At 35.4% G+C, this 19,556-nt stretch overlaps 1 protein-coding gene across 4 annotated transcripts in view; it reads right to left on the bottom strand.

Annotated features, from left to right (window-relative positions):
- The window catches only part of Col11a1 (collagen type XI alpha 1 chain), a 195,596-nt gene that overhangs the window by 88,723 nt on the left and 87,317 nt on the right, over positions 1 to 19,556 (bottom strand). For all 4 annotated transcript variants that reach the window (XM_059264978.1, XM_059264981.1, XM_059264977.1 and 1 more), the window contains 10 exons: positions 19,381 to 19,434; positions 18,510 to 18,554; positions 18,257 to 18,310; positions 17,703 to 17,747; positions 13,680 to 13,733; positions 12,109 to 12,153; positions 11,516 to 11,569; positions 11,390 to 11,434; positions 4,140 to 4,193; positions 1,672 to 1,779 (listed from right to left, as the gene is read on the bottom strand). In XM_059264978.1, the coding sequence (XP_059120961.1) occupies positions 1,672 to 1,779; positions 4,140 to 4,193; positions 11,390 to 11,434; positions 11,516 to 11,569; positions 12,109 to 12,153; positions 13,680 to 13,733; positions 17,703 to 17,747; positions 18,257 to 18,310; positions 18,510 to 18,554; positions 19,381 to 19,434 (558 nt within the window). The remainder of the gene's footprint in view (positions 1 to 1,671; positions 1,780 to 4,139; positions 4,194 to 11,389; positions 11,435 to 11,515; positions 11,570 to 12,108; positions 12,154 to 13,679; positions 13,734 to 17,702; positions 17,748 to 18,256; positions 18,311 to 18,509; positions 18,555 to 19,380; positions 19,435 to 19,556) is intronic.

Below are 19,556 nucleotides of genomic sequence, written 5' to 3'. Positions count from 1 at the left end.
TACAGGTACAAATTCACATGTACGATGTTAAATATAAACAAAACTTTAAAAATAAAAATAGAGGTTTTGCTGGAAAAATCCAGGCAAGAACATGTTTTATGACCTTGTCATTACAGACTGAAGTAAAAAGTTGTAAGAGTTACAACCGACAATGCATGGATAAGCAATTCTCAGATGGAGAAGATGCAAACAAGCACTAAGAAGCTTGCTTTTAATGACATCCCTTTGGATACATATGCTACCACAGCTTCTTTCATGTTTTTACACCAACCATTTCAAGGCAAAGAAAAACATCTAATGATGACAAAGCTATCTGTGTTCTACACTAATTGCTATATCAGACTACATACCTTTATAGTTTACAATCACTTTAAAATAAATGCAGATAGATAACTTGTATTCTTTTACATGATAATCAAAATGTCAATAGATAGACATCTAGTAATGAGAAGCTACATGTAGAGAAGCAAAGGTCTGTGCTTCAGAATAGTTTCTGAGGCCATGTGGACATAACAAGGCACAGCTGAGAAGGGAGGAAGGTCATCAGAGAACCGTGATCAACTGACAATGAATGTCAATTACAGCATCTACAGCCTCGATGCCTTGACTTCCCATCATCTCTCCCTTACTGGCTAAATACAACAGTGCTCATCAGTGCAGCAAAGGCAACAGCTTCCCAAGCACGAGCCCTGTAAAACTGCCACATCAGTGATTCTAATGGGAGAGCCTTCCGTCCATCTCTTCACAAAGTCTACACAGTATCAACAAAACTTCCTTGTGAGACAAAAATGTGCGCAGGTGGAAATATTACAGTTTTCTAATAAGGAATATAATTTCTTTATTTTCCAGAAAACACTGCTATCACTGGAGAAAAATATTTAGCCAAAAAAAAAAAGAGAATTCATAAGAATTCTATCAATAGGATAAAGCAACTATGTTTAATTTGCTTTATTATACACATGAAATAATGCTTATCATTTAACATTTCTCATTTTCCCTCTCATCATTTAAGTTCATAGACTGTGAATAAGCGTAGTGTGCACAGCACCACCTGCTTGGCACGATTAAGGCCACAGCTTTAATCCCCAATACACTCCCAAATCATAGTAATTTAAGCTCATAATACACTAAAAAGTTTCCTAAATAAATAAATTGTCCATGGGGCAAAATGATTGTTCTTTATTGTATATAAAGTAAAGATAATGGAAATATTTTGACATAGCACATATGGTCCAGGTTCTCTCAAACCAATAAATATTGTATTTATCTGGAAATTCTTTCTTAATATCAGATTAAATTCAAATCTCTTGAAAAGAAGCCTGAATATACTTTAAATAATACCCTGTGGAAATCTATTTATGCACGAAAAGAAAACATCTACTTTGTTTGGGGGCAAATATGGTTTGGTTTGATCTCATACAGTAAGTAAGCCATCATTCACTGTTTCCTTTAAACTCAGGACATTTATATTCAGCATCAAATGTGGGCAACCTTTGGAATGGCTGCTCGTGATTGAGCCCATGGGAGGGTAAGGACAAATGTGGCCAGCTCAGGACTGAGTGCTCTCTCACTATGGTAAGAGTACTGCACACTGAATCCAATAACTTTGCTGCATAAAATGCCACAGAAGCACTCTGCACTGCACACCCTGTGAGAGGAAAACGCACCAACCTTCTCTCCTGCTTGGCCAGAGGGTCCTGGGTCTCCAGTTGGGCCTGCTCGGCCTTTGGGGCCCTCAGGGCCATCTTCTCCTCTTGGGCCAACTTGGCCCACCTCACCCTGAAATGCAGAGTAACATTGTTCATTTAAAACACTTCCAGATTGGGAGGGGGAGATTCTAGTCTATGAGAGAATCGGGCTTTTGGATTCTTGGTTTGTTGCCTCTTATTATGTTTGCTTGCTTTCTTATGAGAAAAGGGTTGAAATAGTTAGATGTCAACAAGCATTTCATTATTGAATAAAAAACTGAATGTGGTCTAATATTTAAAAAGTTGTGGAAGCTTGATGGAATCATGTGTACTCCCATCTTGCTTGAATATATCTGGGATGAAGGAGAGAGACAGAGACAGAGACAGAGATAGAGACAGAGAAGAAAAAGAACACATACAGAGGCCAATGAAGAGTAAAAATTAGAAAGCAGCTTTGGAAACTATCATTTGGAAGACAAAAGTCTTCATTTTGGATTTTTTTTTAATCTTGAGCAAATTGGAAGCTGAGTTTCAGATGAATTGTCTCCCATCCTGACAGCTTTTACATGAACCTTAGGGAATCACGATTCCGCTGAGGTCTGCTTCATTGATTAGATAGAAGAAGTATTTATATCAGTTAAGAAATACAGTATCTAATGTCCTCTAGTTGAGTTGATCCACTTTAAAATACATTATTACCAGATGTAAATACACCATTGTTACACTCTGCAGTTCAGGAAACCATAAAAATTAAAATGCATGTAAGTTGCACGACATGACTGTCAATCACCATAGTTCACAACATACACACAAAATTTAAAATAAAACCTGCTGTGGGATGTTCTGTATGGCAAATGTGTTGCTCTGATTGGTTGGTAAATAAAACACTGATTAGCCAGTAGTCAGGTAGGAGGAAGTATAGGCGGGACAAGGAGGAGAATAAAGCTGGGAAGTGGAAGGCTGAGTCAGAGACACTGCCAGCCGCCAAGATGACAAACAGCATGCAAAGATGCCGGTAAGCCACGAGCCATGTGGCAAGGTATAGATTTATAGAAATGGATTAATTTAAGCTGTAAGAACAGTTAGCAAGAAGCCTGGTACGGCCATACAGTTTGTAACCAATATAAGTCTCTGTGTTTACTTGGTTGGGTCTGAGCGGCTGTGAGACTGGCAGGTGAGAGAGATTTGCCCTGACCATGGGCCAGGCAGGAAAACTCTAGCTACAAAAACCATACTCTTTTCTTCTAGTAATTTGACCATACTATTCTGAAACTTCCATGAACAACAGTACTTGGTTACATATAGATATTGTTAAGATGATATCTTGATAAACCCGCAGGTGAGGTGAGACTATCAAGATTGTATTTGGCTGTATAGCTCTATAACAGCATGCTTGTCTAGCATTGTCAAAGTCCATAGTTACATCCTCAAAACTACAAAAAAAAAAATGCACATAGTGCACACATCCTCCTGAAATCTCTATTAAGCATAGCTTATCTTAAAAGTGCAAATATGTCAGGCGTGCTGGTTGGTACATGCCTTTAAACTCAGCACACAGAAAGCAGAGGCAAGTGGTCTCTGAGTTTTAAGCTAAGCTGGGATATCTAAGGCTACATAGTGAGTCCCTGTCTCAAAAACAAAAACAAGAGCAAGAGCAAAAGTTGAAGAAAAAGAAAGTATAAGAAATACGTACTCAATGTATAGTAGAGTAAAAGCATCTAGCATCTAACACAAAACTACCATTGCTGGTAACCAGATTATTAAATCCATTCTCAATTAAATCTATGCTCTTAACATGTTGGGCTTGTTAGAATTTAATCCAATAGGTATCTTCATACATTTGTGTGTCTCCTATAAAATTTAGCACAACATTTAGAAAAACACTGGCATTATACTATCCCCACTATCATTATACTGTCCAATATTTATATAACAACTGAAGTGCGATGTCTTTGATAGGAATTTATTTCACCTATGCTTGCTGAATTTAGTGTTAAGAAAAATTTTATTTGTAAAAGAGGATAACATTTCCATCCACTTGAAACAAGCTAGAGTCATTTTGGAGAAAGGAACCCCAATTGAGAAAATGCCCCCATAGTTTAGCCTGGAGGCAAACCTGTGGTGCATTTTCTTGATTGACGACGGAGAAGAAATGTTTGTGCCACCCTGGGACGATAGTCCTGGGTGCTGTAAGAAAGCTCGCTAGAAGAGCCAGCCAGTAAGCGGCACTTCTTCCTGGCCTGTGTCAGCTCCTGCCTCCAGGTTCTTCTACTTGAATTCTGCCCTGACTTCTGACTTTTCTCAGTAATGTACTGTCACCTGGATCTGTCAGGGAAATTAACCCTTTTCTCCTTAAGTGGCTTTTAATCGTGGTGTTTTATCGCAGCAGTAGAAAGCTGAACTAAAACAGTGTCTTCAAATTTATATATTCATTTAAATCTTGTTACTCACTCTGTCCCCTTTAAGCCCCATGTCACCTTTGAATCCTGGAAAGCCATCTTCACCCTATCATGAATAAAAAAGATCGTAATCAATTATTTTGAATGGCGAAAAAGTGTGTAAAATGAGTATTAATAATTAGAAGAAATTCTCCTAAGAAATAAAACTTCCAGTCATGAAATCACAAACTGTCTATTGCATCCCAGACCTATTCTCTTATCCTTGGAATTTTATCATGTAATCACTTCCATAGTCATTGGCTATAAATTAGAGAATTTTTCACCATTATATTCATTACTGTCTCTATCTCATGGGGGAATAATCATTTTTTTAATAATAGCATTCCTTCTAAATATTTAAACAAAGAAAAAGTATTTAAATAATTATCATTAACATAAATTGAAGAACTTGACAAAATATTTTTACCCAATGTGACACACTTCTACATTGGAATTTTCATAATTTTCAGTTTTCTCCAATGACACTGGGCTTATCAGTCACTTCAGGGCAGTCCTCGGTCCTCATGTTCAGAAGTAGTTGACTAACATATAATGGACTCCATAATTTTTGTGTGCTTTTATTAGCTAGAGTTTGGTGTGGGGCTTTATTGTTTTTGGAGGGGAAGGGGTATTTTGTTTTCTTGGTTTGCAGAGGGGTTGTTTATTTTGATTAAACTGAGGTGAGTAGGGATGGAGAGAGGATCTGGAAGGATCTGGAAGTAGGGAAGGGAAAGAATATGGTTAAACTATACTTTAGTTTGACGATTGTTTTATAACACAAATATAATAAAAGAAAAAGAATTTTCATGATTTTATGTAATTTGCATTCAACAAATATATTTTATCTCAAATTGATCTCTAAACTGTATTCTGTTAACTGGTGAGGAATTAGAAAGCTTATAATACACGTTACATTTAGACTGTCATTTTTCCATCACACGTTAAGATCGGTGATGCTGAACAGTGGGCATCGTTTGGCACAGGGAAAAGACACTTTGACTACAGACATATTTTCAGCTACTCATCCTAAAACTAGAAAGCTTCAGGAATGGCTTAACTGCTTCATGAATTTCAAGAAAACAAACTGATTTATTTTTCATTACACTTTAAATGGACATTTACTATGTACAAAGAAATGTAAAGCATTTTGAGTATATTTCTGGTGCCAACAATAAATGAAGACAGAACATATCACTGTTTTATTAGTTTTTTGAGAATTTTGAACAATTCATGCTCTCTCTCAACAGCTCTCAGACACAGAATCTTCCCCTACATTAAATGTTATGTGCTCTCTTTTTTAATATTTCTTTTATTTTTGAGATTATACTAAAATTACACCATTTCCTCCTTCCCTCACCTCCTTCCAAACCCTCCTATTTACCCCTCCTTGGTCTCCTTCAAATTCTTGGCCTCTTTTGTCATTAATTGTTATTACATGAATAGATGTATATGTATATACATATATAAAATTACTTTTAAAACAAAAAGTAATAACACTACTTTTTCATCTCATCAGTATATATTTCTGCTATTTATGAAACTAAACATCTAAGAAGAGTATATTATAATCAGTATTTTTTATAAAGTGAATAACTTCCTATCGCAATGCATAGTTGATATAAAAGACATGAAAATAATCAAAATAATTATTAAAATACTCAAATATTTTAATGATAAGATATTTCAAATATTCAATTCAGATATATAATTTTGCAATAAAAGCTTCTCCAATCAAGAAGAATAAAACAGTTCTTCAAATTTCATACATCATTATAAAGTTTCAAAAACAGTCTGATTGTATGAACTTTTAACTGTATGGGAACATAAACATGACCTAAAGAGAGGCAACACCAGTTGGCAAGCTAGCAGGAATAGGGGAACTTTCATAAGGCTTCACTCTGAAATGAAGAGTTAAAGGCATTTAATGGGTGCTAAGAAGGAGAGGGTCAGTATTCTTCTGGGAAAGGGTCCCTGGTAGGTCATGTGATCCTAAGCTATCCGCTCTAAACACATGCACATATAAGTAAAACTAAATGGAGTGATCAGGTTGTGCTTAAATATACACAAGTGTGGTTTTGCACATGTATGTGCAACGATGTTGTTGGTATATGTATATGGGCATGTAAAACTAATAATAGAAGAGGTCATGAATTAGAAGAGGGGTAATAGAAGGGAAAGAATGGGGGACGTCAACACGGTGTAATATACTGCTTGTATGTGAAATTCCCTTTCAAAAAGAGTTTTTTTTTTTCAAGGTGTTGTATAGTTCCTAAACGCTTGGAAAAAATGATTGTTTTCTAATAACAATTCTCAGTATTTCCATAAAAGATTAATTACTAAAATTAAGCTTTGCAAATGCGTATTTATTTTACACTCAGCAAATGGTATGTGGGAAATAACTTCTTTGTCCTAAATGTCCTAAATCAAGTATGTATAAAGATAAGATATATTAAAGATAAATGTTAAATAGTATTAAATGTTAAAGACAAAATGCTAAAGATAAAATATTAAAGGTTAAAATGTTAAAAGATAAATAATAAAGATATATAAAGATAAAAGTATATAGGAGAAAGATATACTAAAGGTAAATGTTAAAGAACAATGGATAGATTCAGAAGAGAAGTGACAACAGAATTTAGAACAATATTTCCAGTGAAATACCCTAATTAATAACAAAGACTTTAGTATGTACTCATGAATTGGCAAGTTTAATATTACAAAGTTGCCCAGTGTCTCAAAAATAATTCATTCAATGAAACTCCCTCCAAAATCCCAATATTTATATATATGTAATAACAAGTAATGAAACAAAAGGCCATGATTTGATAGACAACAAGGACAGGTACCTGGGAGCATTTGGGAGGAGGAAAAAAGAAAGGAAGAAATGTTGTAATTATATTATATTCTCAAAAAATGATCCCAATGCAATTCTTCAAAGAGATTGCAAAAATCTTAAATTTCATATGGCAATACAAAATATCCAAGATAGCCAAAGCAATCCTGAAGGACAGTAAAGAGCCAGAGGCATCACCATCTTCGATGGAAAACTATACTCTAGATTTCTAGATCCAATTTCTGAAACAGCATGGTACTGACATACAAAACAGACTCATTAATCAATGAATAGAATTGAAGATACACATATAAGCCCACATTCTTATTCCTTTCCTTTATTTTGAGATTACACTATAATTAGACCATTTCTTCCTTGACTTTTCTCACTCCAAACCCTCCTATGTATTCCTCCTTGCTGTCTTTCAAATTATTGGCCTTTTCTTCCATTAAAATTGTTATTACATGAATATCTATATATATATTTCATTATTTGTTGTATATTTTCATTAAAACACAGAAAAAATAATCACACCATTTTTAACTTCAAAATACTTCAATGATGAATGTAAACTAGTCCCTGCCTATGCCATGATTTAACCCTTAATCATTTCTTATGTCTTTAATTGCCCTTCCATTCTCATCCAAGTCCTGGGATTGTGTTCCAGAAAACTGGGGTTTGAGCTACTGTATCATTATCCTTCACACCCTAACTGAGTGATACTTTTAACTCAAGACTCAGCTCATAATTTTGCTTAGAAATTTTTCTTGATTAAAATTTTTCTTCATAAAATTAACCTCTATTACCTGTATACCCAAAAATTATATATTTGTTATGACAAAACATAAGCCAGTTTGCACTTAATCACAAATGGACATTGCTTTCAATAAATGGTGGAACCAATAATCATTCCTAATTAGCCATTGAATCTCTAGTGCTTAATCTATTTGACACCTTAAAATCCACGATGCTCAATAAACACTAAGTGAAAAATAGGAAAATATCCTTGTTTCGGTTGTTGACTTGTAAATTATGTAAAGGTCCAGAAAAATCTCATAGCTTAAACTATTATGGCTACATGAAATGTGAACTCCAGGCTCATGTGTTGAGTGCTTGTTCTTTTCTGCTAACACAGTTTTCAATGCTGTGGGAGTTCAGAAACTGTGGCCCTTCCTGCAGAAGGAGTTCACTAAGGCAGCATTTGAGTATTTTACACAGCCTCAAGTTCTTGCTGTGTCCCCACTGCACAGATGGAGTCCTATCTGTCATAGCTTTCCCACCACGACTGACTGAAATTCCTGAAACTATGCCCGCAAATAAAACTTTCATCCTTGAATTTTTGTTTAGGATTTTTTTTTTTTTTTATGTTCATCAAAAAGACATTGGGGACAGAATAAAGAGGCATCTCACAAAATATGAGAAAACAATGTAAAAGACCCAGAAGTTCATTAAGAAAACGTTCAACATCAATGCTCAACATCACTAATCATCATAAAAACGCAAAAGAAAGCTACTGGGATGACTGCTGTTAAATACAATGAAAGGGCCGGGCGGTGGTGGCGCACGCCTTTAATCCCAGCACTTGGGAGGCAGAGCCAGGCGGATCTCTGTGAGTTCGAGGCCAGCCTGGTCTCCAAAGCGAGTTCCAGGAAAGGCGCAAAAGCTACACAGAGAAACCCTGTCTCGAAAAACAAAAAAAAAAAAAAAAAAAAAAATACAATGAAAGAATGTATGTGTTGATGAGAGTGCAGAGAAATTGAGTTCTCTGCGCTGTCAGTGAGAATGTAAAGTGGATGGACTGGAAAATTATAAAATTAAAGTGGAAACTTTAGGTCTGAGTATGTACATGACAACTGGATGCAGAATCTTAAATGTATTTATACACCCATGGTTGTGAGAATAATAGCCAAAATATAGCAGCAATCAAAGTATCCATTAATACACTAATGGACAGGCAAAAATAGCTGCTTATGTGATGAAATGTTATTTAGCTTTTAAGGGAAGGGAATCCTTAGCTATTATAAAAATTTGAAAACCTTGAATGGTTGCATAACATATTTTGATGCAGGGAAACACAAAGAACTAAACACTGGAAACAGTGACACAAACCTACGACACATCTAAATTAAAGTTTTTTTGTAGACTTTTTTTTCCTCAGGAGTAAACCACGCTGTTTTCAAGATTCTAGTGGCAAAGTGGCCTTTTAAAGTGCAGGCTGTTTTGTGTACTGATTACCATTAGAGCAAAGGGAGAGGCTGAAGAGCTGAAATGGCCATTCACTGCCTCTCCATTACTGTCAGCTCTTTCTCCCCTGAGACAAAGGTAATCACACAGTGGCTGAGTTTCGTTTAAAGAAAGCTGTGTGCTGTGTCTAGGAAGCAGTAAAAGCACTGAGGATTGTTTTGAACAATCCTAGTCAGTTGGTTAGTTTTATTTTGTTTTGTTTAAATTTAATTTTTTTTTACTCATTTATTTAATTCTTTGAAATCAATACATGAAAGGCTATATTTGTCAGCCCTCAAAATACTCCTAATTAATGAAAAAACATATAAGACCCAATTTCTTTAGGTATATCATTGATCGCCATTACTAGGCATATGGTATGTCAAGTCATGAGATTTCGAGTTCTAAAATTAATAAATTTTAAGGAAACAAAAAGATGATGTAGAATTTGGTCAGAGCGGCAAACAAAAGCTACAGGGTTTGGTTTATTTGGTGGTCATAGTTGAAGATTTAGGGGCAGATAGGAAATCAAAAACAAGAATTTTAATCTCAGTGTGCTAACTTCATTCACCATTTGATAACCACAAATACCATTACAAAGGAAGAAGTGTTTTATTTACTTTTGGGTGTTTAAGGTTTTGGGGATTTGATCTACTTACTTGTGCATTCTAGGGAAGCATCCACCACTGAGCAACACTGCTCTTTAACAACCTTTCTGTCTCTTCTTAATCTATTATGGGCTGTATAAAATCTTTTCATATTTTAAAAAGAAAATGAATATTGAAATTCATTGCAACATAGTGTAAATGAAAATAATTCTATTTAAAAAGCTTTTATTTACCTAGAATTCTCAAAATTGAGCTATATAATACAGTTTGTTATATTAGTTAGAAATAAAGGCAGAGCATTTAAAGATTTAGATTTAAAAGTGAAGCCACCTCAATTAAACACCTTTCTTTTAAATATTGTCCACTTAAAAATTTTTGGTGGGTGCTAATTCCAGGAGGCCAATTAAATTGGTATATAGATATATAACATGAATATGTACATATGATACATATGTCAAAGTACAGACAACATAAAATACAGAAATTTTAATTTCAGCACTGCCAGACCATCACTGCTGCCCTGATACAACAGGAAGACTTTAAACCATGTTCACCTATGATGATCAAGATGAATTAAGATTGTCATAAAATTGATAACTTAGTTGAAAGTGTATCACATTTTTTAAGAATACAATTAACAATATCTTGCATACCTTTACTATCTTCCAGGAGTATTTCTGTACAATAATAAATTTTAGTAGGGATAATAAATTTATATTTAGTTATCAAACCCTAATTAATACCAAATATATTCAATGAACACTCATACTGTTATGATTCAAAAAAATCATTTCATTTAAACCAATGCAGCATTATTAAAATAAATAGCTATACTTACCTCAATAAAATTACTAATAAAAAGGCCTTGTGTTTGCACTTTGTGTTTGAAAATTTATGTAATTTTAGTACGAATTAGCCTAATCCTGATTGTCAGAAGTAGCTCCTTAGCACTGAAAACTTATCTTTGAAGGATTTAGGAATGTCCAAATACATTAAATATTTACCTAAAAGAATCTAAATGCACTGTTCTTAGGAAGAGACAGGTAATCTCCTAAAGCCCTATGAAGGAGACATTGCCTTGCATGGCCTGAGGCACCCACATTTATCTACCTCTGCTTGGTTTTAATTTTATTTCCTCCCAACAATACCATTGCTTCCATGCAGCATATGAAGACTTCTTTTTCACCATAACCCCCCCCCAAAAAAAATACTATATTTTCTAGTAATTTCAGTTTATGAGTTTTGGAGATTTTAGTTGAGACAAAATGGATGAACCTTGTTATGATATTACTAGAAATTGCTCTCATGTCATAGCCAACCCATGCAGACAGATGAACCTGTGACTTCACCAAGTTGTACACGTGTAATTAGAAGGGGGTTTGCGGCTAACTTGACATTCTTTTGCATCTGTTACAATTGAGCTCTCACCCTAGGATACCAGACTGTTTTAAGGGTTCTTCGGTGACAAGCTTACACTTGCAATGTCTGGCTTGTAAGTAATTGCTCTGTGTATTTCAAGGAAAAAATAAATGCTGAATACATTTTAATTGTACACACTGGATGCTTAGAAATTAAAATCACCTAAAAGTCACATTTTACCTTTTCCCCTTTAGATCCCTTGAGACCTCTGACACCATCTGCACCCTATGGAACAAAATAAAAACATTAAAGGACTACAACACTGCAGTTGGAAATGAAATGATGTGCAAATAATTTAGCATTTACCTTTACTCCTCGGGGGCCAGGATAGCCAATAGGCCCCTGGGGACCAGGAGGACCCTGGAAAAGATCCATTGTGATGTAAATTATGGTACATTAACAATATTACTTATTCACATACTGCAAATAACGGTTTTAGGAAGTAGTAGGTAAAAGTTTGATATTTACATAAATAGTGTACAGATATTCAGTAATCCTTATTATAGTTCATCATAATTTATTCCATATACACTAAATATATAGCATGCAGATCTACCACTGTGAGAATAATTTATAAAAAAAAAAAAAGATGATATAGTCTATTTCCTAAATTAAAGTTAGCTATCCTAGGTGTACTTGCTGGTTATACAAAACACATATAATTGACAGGACCTACTAATTGACAGGACATTATAACTGACAGGACCTTATAACTGACATGACCTTATAACTGACAGGACCTAATAACTGACTGACATGACCTTGTAACTGACTGACATGACCTTATAAATGACAGGACCTTATAACTGACTGACATAACCTTATAACTGACAGGACCTTATAACTGATTGACAGGACCTTATCACTGACTGATCTTCAGACAACCATTTTGTACCTACCAAGGCCCCCTTTTCTCCAGACTGGCCTTCTTTTCCAGGGTGACCCTATATGGAGCAAACATACACACTGGTGAAGATGTGATATTAATTGTAACTGTCAATCTTGTGAAATTCTTCCTCATTTTTTTTAAAAAACCTGAGATCATATACTTTATAGTTTAAACATTATTGAAAAATTATGCAAGTTTCATGGCTTTCAGTAATATTGGAAACTGGTAGTTAGAGAAAAACAAGGTTATATTTGATGGGTACGTGCTTGAGCAAATATGGAATCTTTTTCAAAGAATTTCGGGAAAGCACATGAAGGAATAAATCCTATTTTGGATTTATTAGCTATTAGTAATTCAGTCTCAAAGTCTTACAGCAGGTTACATCTGATTTATATTCTGTATGGAAATAAAAGGATAATGTGTATAGGCATCCTCAAAGGCAGCAAGAACATGTGATGGAAATACACAGAAAGATCAAAGACACTCATCAGATTATTATGTAACTGAGATTCATTCCATAAATAAAAATATAGTTATATTCTATAGCCTCAGTTAGAAATAGCACAAGAAATTTTGTATCTTGCTTGTCACAAATTTAAATAAGAAGTTTGAACAGACAACATCAATAATAATTTTAAAATGAAAGTGGACACTATATGTGTGTGAGAGAGGTATTTCTATATTTTTATATAACAGAACTTTATTTCTAGAGTATGAGGAACCCTCCTCAAGCTTGAAGAATGTTCATGGATATTATCTGAAGACAGTGATGAATGCTGTGCACCTTGACCGGGCCTCTCTGCTGTCTAGGTTTATGTCAACTTACACAAGCTAGACTCCTTTGGGAAGAGGACATCTCAACTGGGAAAACGGCCCAAGCATACTGGCCGAAAAGTAATCTTGTGGGACATTTTCTTGATTGGTGACTGGGAGAGCCCAGCCCATTGTGTGGTGCCAAGTCTGGACATGTGGTCCTGAGTGCTGTAAGAAAGCTGGCTGAGCCAGCCAAGAGGAGTAAGACATACTCAGTACTTCTCTGCATTATTTCCTCCCTATGCTTCTGCCCTGCTTGAGTTCTTGTCCTGATTTCCCTCTGTGATGTTACCTGAAAGTAAATACACCCTTTCCTCCCCAGGTTACTTTTGGTCATGGTGTTTTGTCACAGCAATAAAATCCTAAGACTGACAGACTGAAAGGTGAGTTACAATGTGTATGAGCTCATCTAGAACATGAGCTAATTCACTGCATTTAGAATCTGTTTCTTAAACACTACAGTCACTGAAAATAAAAGCAGATTGAAATAGAGAAGAATATATGGAATTAGGAAGGAGGGATTTGGGCAGGTTCTGGTATGCTGTGTGTGGATGACTTTACCTAGAGGCTACTGTGATTTTATTGAAGAGTTCTCAACAAAAGTGACAAAAGAAATGACATTGTATAGTAAAGAAACTAAGGCTTAATTACTGAATCAATTCACTCTTATTACTGCCTATATGTAATCATTTCTAAGAATCATGTTAAATTTATTTTTCAAGACTGCTTATGGAAATGTCAATGAGGAGAGAGATAGCATTGACTTACGGGAGGCCCATCAGCACCAGGAAGTCCAGCAAGCCCTGGCTTTCCTTGTGGTCCCTAATTAACAAGAGGAGAGAATTTGATTTAAAAGACAAGGAATTATAAAAGGCTCTTAATTGTGGATAACACTATAGTACTAATAACAAAATGAACTTGGAACAGTGGATTCTATATGTACAGACAAGCAGAAAGTGTTCTAAATGCTTGATAATGGAAAACATACTACATAAAAACAAATGAAAACTGAACTTAACAGATGCCAAAAGATATGAAATATGTTACATTTAGTCAGCTTAGCTGTTCTAAATTTTTACTTATTAAAGTTGACAAAATAGTTTTTATAGGATACAATAAGCTGGTGTCAACAGAACAAAAATGCAAATAGTAAAGTTGAGAAATGTATTCATCCCAACACTGATTAATAAGTAAAGCTTTGGATACTCCCATTGACAACACTATATTAATAACTACCCAGAGGTGCAGACATAAGCCCTTTGAATGCTTTGGTAAATAACAGACCAAATACACAATTGTGGTCCCATAGGATTAAAATAGAGATGAAAAATTTTGATGCTGTCCTCTTAATAGCAGAGGAAACAACTTATTTCTGGGGTGTTTATGGTGACACAAACAAATGCATTGTGCTGCTGGTTTTACAAGGGCGTTACATACATAACTATGTATACTATATGACTCTTGATTATGGTAATGCATGAATATAATAACAGTTACCACAATCCTGCGTATGTCTCTTAATTCTGACAAGAGGCTGCATCAGGTCACTGACCTATGTCAAGGAGAAATGCACGTGTGCTGGTTGTGCTGTTCACATCAGGATGTAGCTGGCTGCCTAATGATGTTTCTTAGACTGGACTACTGTCAATAGACCTGGATACAGTTTGGAGTTCTAGTGACGGACGATCAGATTCTTAAACTGTTCTAGTACGTGTAAGTTCCTGTGTCAGTTATTAGGACCTGAAGACATGTACGTCTATGTTGATGTAAGAGATGTATACATTAATAAGCATCTAACAAAAACTAAAATGCAACTTCTCAGTGCGTCACTTTAGTCCTTTGTTCACTGAGTCTTTCTAATTCCACGTCATCCCATCATTGCTAAGTTTAGAACACTGGAAAGACAAACACTGCAAGCATACCCTTTCTGGGGAGAAAACTAGGAATTCTAACGGGAATATTAAGTATATCAAGCCCAAGACAGTATTGCTTGCAGTTCATTTCACTAGCAAGGATGTGAAAATAGCTGATAAATGAGAGGAATGTCGTCAGCGTGTCTCAGTCTCCAACACAGTTTACAGTATTTCTGTTATTAGAGGGTATTTAGCATAAGCATTGAACCATGTTGACTGGACTTGCAGAGCTTTACAAGGAAGCACCAATTAAATCATGTGGACGAAAAAGCAGCAAAATCACCTTTTGAGGAATGGTTTTTCATACCCTAAATTACTTGTATCCTTTTGGAAAGGCTTAAAATTTCAGTTCCTTCCACCAATCTGCAGTCCTACAACATTCCACAGCTCTTACCATAAAATACTAAATATTTAATTGAAATATTTTGTCTGTCACAAATTACTGTTTATTTTCAAAAAACCAGTCTTTTTTCTTCAAAACAAACCCGATACACCAGCAAAGAATAAGTCCATTCATTATTATGACCAGCACAGGTGCCAGTGGCTCAGTGAGCAATGTTGCATGAACCCTTGCCACTAAAATATATTTGAGCAAAAACAAGAAATATTAAAACTCTGGCAAAATAAGATGATTTTTTAATGAAATTGAATTCCATCCATCTCCTTTTGAATGGAGGTTTCATGACAACAGAATGTTTTATCTGCATTTTTAACTCCCTGTACTTTCCCTGGTGAGGTGGGAATAAAGATGAATGAATGTCATATGGTTCATATTTTAATATAAAAGTTAAAATTTATGAAGTGCTTCTGTGCAGTATGTTAAGCAATTTATATGCATTATCCACTTTGTCTCAGTGAGTCCTGGGAAATATCAACATCTGTTATTATGTGACAAAGTCCTAGTCTGTATGCATCTAGATACACATTCAAGTCTTCAAAGTCACTGTCTTTAACAGACATTTACTTTGTGTCTTGGTATTTCTCACTGAGCTCATAGAAACACATCATTTGTTTTCTGTAAATCAATTAACATGTGAGTAATATGAACTCTGAACTCACATATTAAATCACAGGAAATGTTCTACTTGTCAAAAATGTCAGAATAAATAACAGAGGTAGTTTATCACTGCAAACCACTAGTAACTTTTATGGAAATAGAATAAAACATAAGCAATAATAACTTTATTTGAAAGTTCTTAGAGATGAAAACATCTAATGCTATTATGATCACATATGAATGTTAAATTACACATGAAATAGTTATTATTCACCAATTTTAAAATACCAAGTGTTTTGGACAGGATAAGAGAAGATAACAAGTAAATAAAATATTTACTACCTGACATAGACAAAATATTAAGTACATACCATATATTTAATCTTTACATAGCTGTCTTTTTGAGCTTCTTATTTTTGATGGGACAAGATGGTCTTGGAATTTACAGGGTGGACATGCTCAGAACAAAGAAAATACTGGAGTGCAATGTGAGAATGGTTGCAATGAGCCAAATCATGGATTTTACTTTTGGCTCAGCAACAGGAATTCAAATACACCCATTTTCCCATTCTCTTAACAATCCAAGGAATACATAATTAAGTTCTGTTGGATGTGTAAAGGGAAAATGTTTCAAATGTAATTTATAATGAACGTGGAATGTTTATGAATTGCTAGATAAAAGATAAGAATGATCAAGTTTCAAAGTCACTGATCTAACTAGATACCCAAGAAGGAGGGTGCCGGTCAATGATATACTGCTTGCCTACATAAATGGCTTAAAATATTCTTTGCAACATGTATCATATTGTATTTTTCATTACCTCCACTATACTGCACCATATATCCATCAACAAGTGGACAGGAAATACTACTTAAGGAATCTATAAAGGAAACCAGGGGAAGTCATCCTTTTAAATGCCATTTATTCTTGCTGTGGTCCAGACCTGAGCTACTAACAATAATAGTATTTGTCATTTACACAAGAGAAATGGGCCAATGGAAAGCTCCAATTTCCCTTTAAGCAGATCGTAAAGCAAGTTTTGTTGAAAGCAAACCTAATTACAGTTGAAAATATCTATATATTTTACAGACAGGAGAGATGCTCAGTGGTAAGAGCACTGGTTGTTCTTCCAGAGGTCCTGAGTTCAATTCCGAGCACCTACTTGGCATCTCACAACCATCTGTAACTCCAGCTCCAGGCCCATTCATGGCCTCCACAGACACTGCACACATGAAGTGCACAGACATTCATGAAAGAAAAAGATTCATACACATAAAATAATAAAATTTTAAATATTTTTTATATTTTTTATTAAAAAAAACTTGGAAGTAAATCAAAACATCACATACCATAATTAACCAGACATGAAGATTATATTAACTGCTTTTCTAGTTTTAATTTTATCATGGATGTTTTGTTTTGGGTGATAGATTATGTACATAAAATATATTGGATACTAAAAATGTAAAATTTAATGTGATGTTCCACAGCTTCCATTCTGAATGCCTAATTCTAAAAGTATAGAAAGTCAGAGCTTACAGACTTTGAGTCAAATGACAGTTTTTAAATGAGAAAGTAAAGATGAATCAAAGTAAAGAGAAAACATTCACCATCTCAGCTTCTGAAATCATCATTTTTTGGTAATGTTACAAGAAGGTACAATCTAAATAATAATCCAACACTTTTTTCTCACTTACATCTTAAAGATGTTAAATGAATTCTATCCAAATTTTATGTAGTGGTTCAACTTCAGCTTACTTACTATATTACTTTGATAAAGCCATGTACAGAGACATCCAGAAGAGCAGGCCTAACACCTGCTGATGGGTGCAGGTACAAACTAGCTTACCAGTGATTATGAAAATAATATATCAACTTACTTTTTCACCAGGAGGGCCAATAGGGCCTTGTGGACCAGGAAGACCCTAGTATGAAAGAATTTTGTTCATGTCAGGAATCATTTCATAAGGACACATCTTCACAATAGATGATAAAATCTAAGGCACAGAACTGATTTGCAAACCTCTCTCTCTCTCTCTCTCTCTCTCTCTCTCTCTCTCTCTCTCTCTCTCTCTCTCTCTCTCTCTCTCACACACACACACACACACACACACACACACACACACCTTCTTGCACTGCACAGAGAGTTTTGGAGCTCTGTGAGGAGTTTTACACAAGTTCCTTTTTGCAAAGAGCTTGTGATGTGAAGCCCTCCAGAACCTTCTGCAGATGTGGATTTTCACTATGGTATCCTGTAAAGGCTCTATGAGTCCTTTTTGGTTTTCCTTGAACATGTTAAAAGAGGAAATAGTCTCTACATTCACAGTTTAAACATACTTGGTGCTACACAAAACTTTCTGACACTATGACTTTTATTTCAAAAAGTACCATCTCAACCCATTGTCTCCCAGGAAAAACAGTGGATTAGAGTTACCTGAGGTCCTGGATTCCCTTGCTGACCTGGAGGTCCAGGCTCCCCTTGAGGACCCTGTACAGGAAGAAATTAATACTTAGTAAGGGTTTTGTATTATATGGGTTTTTTTAATTCTAATTATTGAAAATTGTCCCCAAATCAGTTTTCACTCAAGAAGTCTAGAAAATGTATTTAGCAATGTGCAAGAATTGTTTTTTTTTAATTTAGCAATAAAATATCTATTGACATGATTTCATAGTTCTTAACTACATACCATGTTTCCTTTCGGTCCTTGGGGGCCATCTATACCTGCCATACCCTTCAATGAAAAACAAAAATGGTTTAAAAATTCAGACATTCAGCATAGGCCCCAGGCTCCAAAATGTCAGCCCATGCACCAAGGACAGGTCCTGGCTCCACTGCCTGGGGGCCTCCCAAACAGTTTAAGCTGATCAACTGTCTCACTTATCCAGAGGGCCTGATCCAGTTCCATGAGGGTTCCTCCGCCATTGGTTCACAGTTACTGAGTTTCCACTAGTTTGGCTTTGCTCAGCCTTGGTGTAGGGAGGAGGGGACTGGACCTACCTTGGTTGAGTCTGCCAGGCTGGGCTGACTCCCCAGGGGAGACCTTGCCTTGGAGGAAGTAGGAGTGGGGGGTGTATTGGGGAGGATTGGGCATGGGAGGAGGGAGTACGGGGGAATTCGTGGCTGATATGTGAAATTAAGTTAATTATACTGTAAAAATTTTTTTTTAATTTAGACATTCAAATGGAAAACATAAAGAATATCCAGTAGCCTGTGGTTATTTATGATTCTTGTAAAAATAAACAGAAATGGGATATAGGATTTAACAAAAATTAAGGAAGGTCTGTTCTCTCCTATCTATGTCTACCCTGAAGATAATATAACATCATTTTCCATTGTGTGGTAGGGATTAAGCATGAAACTGTAAAACCTACTGAAACAGAAGGAAAGAGCAAGTAGGGAGAGAGGGATCAGTTACCCTGATGGGCAGCGTCCATAGAACTTACAATCTAGAAGGACAGTTAACTAGATTCTGTGATAAGCACTATACAAATGTCCTGTGGGAAATGTGGCAACAAGTTTTCTTCTACAGAACCCAGACTACTCCCAGGAATACATACAGGCTGCCCAGGAGGTCCTGGAGTTCCCCGTGGTCCCAGCAAGCCTCGTGGACCCTAGAAGGAATAAAAGGAAAACAGAAAGCTTGCATAAAAAATGCCCTCAAAATGGGCCTCTTTCACTGAAGTTTTAATATAAAATATGAATTAAAATATTTATTCATTTTCTATCAGTACAC

The sequence above is a fragment of the Peromyscus eremicus genome, chromosome 6, assembly GCF_949786415.1.
Source record: "Peromyscus eremicus chromosome 6, PerEre_H2_v1, whole genome shotgun sequence".
NCBI classification, from domain to species: domain Eukaryota; kingdom Metazoa; phylum Chordata; class Mammalia; order Rodentia; family Cricetidae; genus Peromyscus; species Peromyscus eremicus.
Note: the sequence above shows the minus strand (reverse complement) of the source record. Positions and strands in the feature narration are given on the sequence as shown.